Source organism: Rissa tridactyla, chromosome 26 (genome assembly GCF_028500815.1).
Source record: "Rissa tridactyla isolate bRisTri1 chromosome 26, bRisTri1.patW.cur.20221130, whole genome shotgun sequence".
NCBI classification, from domain to species: domain Eukaryota; kingdom Metazoa; phylum Chordata; class Aves; order Charadriiformes; family Laridae; genus Rissa; species Rissa tridactyla.
The window spans coordinates 618,684-626,357 of NC_071491.1; the positions used below are offsets into that span (position 1 = coordinate 618,684).

Below are 7,674 nucleotides of genomic sequence, written 5' to 3' on the forward strand. Positions count from 1 at the left end.
ATTCCCATCTGCCACTGTGCCTTTGTACTCTTCTTGATTTCTGGAGATGGATTCCAGGTGGTTCTCCCGTGATGGGTCTGGGAGCAGCTGGGGCAGGGTATTAACTGAGTTCCTCCTCCTGCCATTGTTAGTGCCTTCTTTGTGCGTGCAGGTGAGCTAACCTAACACAATCCAACCAGAACATACATCTCATGAGGCATCTGTATTTGGAGATGACATACATATGCAATGGTATGATGTAACATCTGATAGCAGATCATGGGAATTGCTGTCCAGAAATGCATTGTGATAAGTCGAAAAGCTTTATTGTTGCATGGGCAATGGCTTCATTCAGGGCCAGTATCACGGTCTTGTTTCTAAGATTGTAGATGAAAGGATTTAAGAATGGGTAGAGGACAGTGTTTGTCAAAGCTACCATTCTGTTTGCCTCCAAGGAAACGTGTTCTGAAGGATGCACATAGAGAGCAATGCAGCTCCCATAGGCAATGGCCAAGGTGGTGAGATGGGAAGAACATGTAGTGAAATCTTTTTTCCTCCCAGAGGCTGCTGGAAGGTGTAGAATACAGAAAAGGACGTCTGTGTAAAATGCCAGAGTTAAACAGAAGGAATCCAGCATGACAAATGATAATAAAATAGAGTCCATTTTCCAAAGCAGGCTGGTGTCAGAGCAGGACAATTTGAACAAGGGGGAGCTGTCGCAAAAAAGAAAAGGTGGATCTTGTTCGAGCCCCAGAAAGTCAGCTTGTAGAGGAGGACCAGGCGGTAACTCAAGAGTGTGGTGCCCATGACCCAAGCAGCAACAACCAGGTGGATGCAGAGCTGAGGCTTCATGATGGCAGCATAACGCAAAGGCAGGCAGATGGCAACGTAGCGGTCAAAGGACAGGACAACAAGTAGAACAAACTCTGTACTGCCCAAGGCAAAACAGAAATGGGATTGGGCAAAGCAGCTGCGCAGTGAGATTGTTCTCCTACCAGAACCCAGGATCACAAGCAATTTGGTGCTTGCGGAGGATGTAAACCAGATTTCCAGGAAGGACATATTGCTGATGAAAAAGTACATGGGGGTTTGCAGGTGGTGATCCACACATACAAGGAAAATGATGGTTGCGTTCCCCATCACTGTTGTCAGGTATATGAGCAGAAGGACCAGTGAGAGAAATAGCTGTAGTCTTTGATCAAGCCCTGAAAAACCCTCTAGGATGAACTCAGTAACTGCCGTTGCATTTTCTGGTCCCGTGCTAAATTTCAGTTCACCCAGCCGAGATGGGAACATAGCAAAAAACCCAAGTGTGGTAATTTCACGGTCTGGATGAAAAGTTCTGTCCTTTTCTGCTTTTTCTCCTTTCCTGCAGTCTATCGACACACAGAGAGTATCACTCACACCCTGGTTTTTGTGTTTCACATTTCAGTTAGAGGCCTCAGAGAATTTGTTGTCTTCTTTCTACCTTTTTCAAACCCCACAAAGGATTCTTTCTCCAGAACAGAAGAGATTAAAGAGGCTGTTAGCTATTTCACCGCATTCCTGGGAAATTCCAACTTCACTCAGACCTATTGCAAAGGTTAAACTCATCTATGCCCAGGAAGTCAGAGAAGAAGTTCTAGGACTTGTAAGCAGCCGCAGAGGCACCTTAATCTCCAACATGGGACTGCCAAATGTGTGAGGGGCAATGACCAAAGTGAACCAAGTATCCAAGAAGGACAAGGTGCTGAGGATGGGATACATGGGGGCATGTTATTAGTGGTGGAGCCAAACGATGGCAATGATGACTGCATTCCTCACAACAGTGAGCAGATCAACCACCAGCAGCAGTTTGAAAAGGAGGATTATCAACGCTTGAATGACATAAAAGGACTTTAGGAAAGATATAATACAGTTGTGAGGCTCCATTCCAGTCCTCTTCAATATATTCATCAATGACATGGATGAGGGGATAGAGTACACCCTCAGCAAGTTCGCTGATGACACACAGCTGGGGGGGGGTGGCTGACACACCGGAAGGCTCTGTCGCCATCCAGAGAGACCTGGACAGGCTGGAGATCTGGGCAAAGAGGAACCTTATGAAATTCAACTAGGGCAAGTGTAGGGTGCTGCACCTGAGGAGGAATAACCCCATTTACCAGGACAGGTTGGGGGCTGTCCTGCTGGAGAGCAGCTCTGTGGAAAGAGACCTGGGAGTCCTGGGGGACAACAGGATGACCATGAGCCAGCAATGGGACCTTGTGGCCAAGAAGGCCAATGGCATCCTGGGATGTATCAAGAGGAGTGTGGCCAGCAGGTGGAGGGAGGTCATCCTCCCCCTCTACTCTGCCCTGGTGAGGCCGCACCTGGAGTACTGTGTCCAGTTCTGGGCTCCCTGGTTCAAGAAGGAGAGGGAACTGCTGGAGGGGGTGCAGCAGGGAGCTACCAAGATGATCAGAGGACTGGAACACCTCTCTTATGAAGAAAAGCTGAGGGATTTGGGTCTCTTCAGTCTGCAAAAAGGACAGCTGAGAGGGGATCTTATCAACACTTATAAATACTGAAAGGGTGCGTGTCAGGAGGATGGGGCCAGGCTCTTTTCAGTGGTGCCCAGCGACGGAACAAGAAGTAATGGGCATAAACTTGAGCACAGGAAGTTCCACCTAAACATGAGGAGGAACTTTTTGACTTTGAGGGTGGCAGAGCCCTGGAACAGGCTGCCCAGAGAGGTGGTGGAGTCTCCATCTCTGGAGACATTCCAAACCCGCCTGGATGTGTTCCTGTGCAACCTGCTTTAGGTGAACCTGCTCTGGCAGGGGGTTGGACTAGATGATCTACAGAGGTCCCTTCCAACCCTATGATTCTATGATTCTATGATTTCGGTACCTGGTCAGAGAGGGTGTGACAAGAGTAACCAATATCATGCTTGGTGAAATTCATCTTGTTACATTTGTGAACCTTCCTTCCCTTTTCTTAGGCTTCCTCTTCCTTCCTGAAATGGGAGACTAGAATTGTGCTCTGTAGGGATTCTGCTTTTCTCTGTGTTTTTACCCAATGACATGAAAAATATTGATCCAACCCACTTCTCTTCAGACACAAGAAATGCCTCTCCAGCCTTGCTGGTTTTACATGGGTATTCTGGACTGCCAGCTGGGAAGTGATATTTCTGGCAAAAGCTGTGTGAATTATGTTACATTTCTAACGGTGGTGTAGCTGGGCATCAAGCCTGTGCCGGTGTGCAACCAGAGCACTTAAGTCATTAATCCCCTGGGTGGCCCAGGGACTCTCCCATCTCATCATGCACATCGATGAGAGGAGAGGCTGGTCTGAGACAGTGGATTGACTTGAAAGCAAGGGATTGAGCTCAGTCAACCCCCTTCAAAATTAACCACCTCCAAGATTAGCCAAAATGAGTCACCTTCAAAATTAACTGGTGGACTTGGCAACGTTAGGTTAAGAGTTGGACTTGATGATCTTAAGGGCCTTTTCCCACCTAAAGGATTCTACGATTCAATGATCATTTTGGAAGCATCTCTTCGACAGACCCACAGAGCCATTGCAATGGTCTGCTTCCAATTTCCCTTTAAGCCTTCTCTTGACTAGGATGCCTACAGCACCGTAATCTGTATATTACTTGTAATACTGAAATTAAGGCACTCAGTTAAGTTCCTGGTGTTTGTAGTCATGGAAAACTCCTCTTGAGTCTAAAGGAAAACAGAATCAGCAACAAAGTTGTTTGGCAACAAAACAGGAAAAGAGAGCAAAGGGGAAAAAGGCACTGTGTAAGTGTAAACAGGTTTCTAGTCAGCAGGCTGCTCTGATGGAGCCCTGCACGAGCCTGTGCCTGGTTCTCCTCAGAGCCTCTTTCCAACTGCCTTCTGTGCGGGTGCATTCTCTGTCCATAGGGGACATGTGTGAATGGTAGTGAGCTTCAAGCTGGAACCATGGGTGAGTAGCCCAGTGGTTGGTAGGTCAGTGGCCAGCCCAGCCCACAGCACAACAGTAGGCTACGGGGTCTGTGTTCAGCAACTGGAGCAGGGCTGCAAACATCCTGCACTCCCATGCTTGGGTACCTGCCATGGGGAGACCATGAGGATCACGGCCCAGGTGCTGGATAGAATTAGTGCCTAAGGAAGACCTGGGTCTCCTCCTAGAGAGACTGATGGGCTGGAGAAAGCTGACTGGCTCCTTCCTGCCTGCTGGCAGCACAAGACTCACGGGGTCCTGCTGACCATAGGCCTCAATGCTGCAAGAGTCGAGGAACTCATGGAGGATCAGTGTGGGGCAACTGGGCAAAACAGGCTCAAAGTCCTTGTCCGGCCTGGCTCTCCAGACTGTACCTGCACAGGCTGATCAGGATATACTTCTTCAGCTGCTGCCACCATTGGGTGGGCACCAGTGAGAACCCACAGCTTCCTTCAGTCAGGGAAGCAGTCCCTGGAAGCAAGCGGTGCTGTAGAGGAAAAAGGTGGCCGAGATGTCTGGGAGTCCCTCTCAGAACCCAAGTGTGAAAGGAAAAATGCTGTTGTTTTTGACAGAAGAGTTCATCTGGAGTCGAAGTGTGGGTCAGATCTTAATTAGAGCCAAGGGTGAATGTGAAGTGGAACAGGATGATCTTTAAGGTCCCTTCCAACCCCAACCATTCTGTGAGTCTGTGATTCTGTGATTAAAATAAACCACTCCTCAACTGTGTGCCAAGTACAATCTGCCACCAATGAGGTTCACCTTCCACAAGGCAGAACCATGCAAGAAATCTTTTACACAGAAAGTAAATTAAAAAGTAACCACAATTAAAGAGTGGGCTACAGACAGAATTAGACAGATTCCTGGAATATAGACAAGCGTTTGACTCCCTGAAGCTCAAAGCATCTTCTGGATTGTTGAGATGTGTCTAAGTGATCAAAGAGGAAGGGCAGGAGAAATCTAGAGAGCAATCGCATGTGCTTATGTTCAGATGTGCTGCTGGAAAGGTGACTCCAGACATGGTCTATTTATTAAAGAGATGTGGAAATACGTGAAAGATGAGGGAGATGAAATGCACAGCCTGATCGAGAGAGTACTGACAATGCAAACGGAGTGGAAGGTCAATAGCTCTCCTCTTCCTATTAATGCACACCCTGAAAACTCCTCGTATTGATCTCATCGGAAAACACTGACAGGATATTTAAATTATTTAAGTTATTTTGTGTTAGTTGATGAGATTGTACTCATACACGAGCCAAAATGTCTGTTCTCTAGGCAGAGCTCTGCTGTCTGACCATCAGTGCCCAGCGGTACCTCCAGAGGACCCAGTGTCTCTGAAGCACATGCCTGGGACTGGCCACTGTCACAGAGGACCTGCTGGAGAGCAGAGCCCCTCGGAAGCTGCAGCTGCAGCCTGGGCAGAGGGTCCCAGGGCACCCACACTGGCACCACACGCCCATGTCCCTCTAACTGCATCCCACCCCAATTTTATCATCAATTGCCTTTGCAAACAAATGCAGAACAAAATATCCCCCAGAGATCAGTATATTAAAACAAGAGAAAGCCAAGCAAGGAGGATAACACCACCAAAATGTTTGAAGCTTCAAGTTGCAAGAGGACATCGTCCCAAGCACAAACAGAAGCTCGGCAGAGAATGGATCAAGAGCAGCCCAGAAAAGAACAGGTTGCCCAGAGAAGTTTTGGAGGCTCCATCCCTGGAGGTGTTCAAGACCAGGTTGGATGGGGCTTTGAGCAGATGAAGTGTGACACCTACAAATGCCCATTTCTCATGGAGGATGCTGCCAAGAGCAGCACTGGTTATTATTTGGTCACTGTCCTGCCAGAACTGAGCCATCTCCTTCCCTCTAACGCTACCAGGGGTGAAGGCGGTCAAGAAGAGAAGGGACAGAATCCAAAAGCCCAAAAAGCTGGTGTGAAAAAGGGGAATTGTTGACCCCTAGTATCCCAGGGCTAACTGGGAAACAAAAGAGATGCTCCAGAGCACCCCAGAGATGCTCCCTCTTCCTCCTCGGCCAAACGGGATCTGTCCTGGTGTTTTGGGAGCTCTGCCTGAAAATGGCTGCCCATGTTGAGGCACCTGAAATCATAAGGAAGAGGAGGTGAGGAAGGCAAGTTGGGAACAGATACAGCACAATCAGCAGACACCTAGGAAGAGGGGAGATGTGAGGAGCTGCACTAAATAAGTTACATCTTTCCCAGCAAAGCATGACTAGCTCTCCTCTAACAACTTCCACAGATCCTTCCCAGCACCACCGGCATCACCGTGCTGCCCCAAGAGTCCTTTTGCACCCCATCAGGCAAGAAATTCTGTCCTCCTTCTGTCAAAACCCAACCAAACTGGTGAGGTTCACTCCCAGAGCAGCAGTGAGCTGCAAGAGCTGCGGCCACCAAGCAAGAAGAGCATCAGAATGTTGTGTAGGACGCGGGTGGCCGGCAACGCTCTTTATGACGTAAGCACAGCCAGTGCTTCACTGGGCATTTTGTTGCGTTTCTGCCCAACATGGGGGCATCCTCTGGCCATAACAACCGTGCTGTTGACTTCAGCAGAATTGGCCAAGTGATGGGGAGAAAGTCAATGTCAACTGTGAGGGCCTGCACAGCCCAGGCGCTGCACCACCCTCCCACCAACTCCCCAGCTGCGGTTCCCTCATCCCCCATTTGCTGAATGTTTGCTCTTATTCTGACTGCTGGGCCACAACTCATGGCTGAATGCGGATTTTAGTGTTATCCTTCATCAGACAAAACCCAAAGTCCCTGGCCGTTCTGCCTGAAAGATAGAAAAAAACTGCTTAAGCTAAAAATCATTCCACTGAGACCGTCCTTTAGCCTATCTTGCCATCCTCATCCTCGCACACCACTAACTATTCCCTTGGGATTTCCAGGCTCCACAAAATCCCCCGGAGTTAGAGAATTTCTCTGCGCATGAGAAATTCCCCATCCTGAGGGCTGACGGTCCCCTGGGTCCCATGCACGAGGCCCCTAAGGACAGGGCCAGACCTACGTGCAAGCATGACATCAACTAATAACCAAAAAGCACTTCATAAACCCCAAACTTGGGAAATATTTAGAGCCGCAGCACATTGGTCGGTGAGGTGAGCTGCCACGACTACCCTCAATGAACATCTTTTGACTGTGAGCTCCAGAGACCCATCTCTAACTGCAAGAAGTTCGTTTGGGTGGACTCGTGATCTCCCTTCCCTCCCACAGGCAAGGAGACACCAATTATTTCCACTCGAGCGAGTGGTTCCCATTCTGCAGCTTTGGATTATCCCTGATCTGTACATGAGCCCTGATATCCATCATCGAATTTAAAGTTAACCATGGCTCCGTAGGTAATCAAGCTTTACATACTGGCTCTGTTGCTAAGGATGATTGTAGATAGTCACTGAGTAGTTGCTAAGGGGAGGATCAAGGGGAATTGTTCGAAGGAACTAAGAACTTAACAATATGTATGATGACACTGTTGAGTGTTTATGGATAAGAATCAAGGGGAAGGCCAATAAGCTGCACATCATGGGGGGAGTTTATCATAGACCCCCCCAACCATGATGTAGAGGCCAATGAAATATTCTACAAGCAGCTGCCAGAGGTCTCACGATCACTCGCCCTTATTCTTGTGGGGGACTTCAACTTCCCAGATGTCTGCTGGAAATATAACACAACAGAGAGTGCGCGGTCCAGGCGGTTCCTGGAGTGTGTGGAAGACAACTTCCTAACACAGCTGGTGAG

The 7,674-nt window shown here is 48.6% G+C and overlaps 1 protein-coding gene across 1 annotated transcript; it reads right to left on the reverse strand.

The window, feature by feature from the left end:
• Window positions 1–256: 256 nt before the first annotated feature.
• LOC128901522 (olfactory receptor 49-like) lies at window positions 257–1,230 on the reverse strand. The gene is given in 2 exon segments (XM_054183596.1): window positions 257–703; window positions 706–1,230. Coding segments are annotated over 2 exon segments (861 nt in total). The 5' UTR covers window positions 1,120–1,230.
• Between the last annotated feature and the right edge of the window lie 6,444 nt (window positions 1,231–7,674).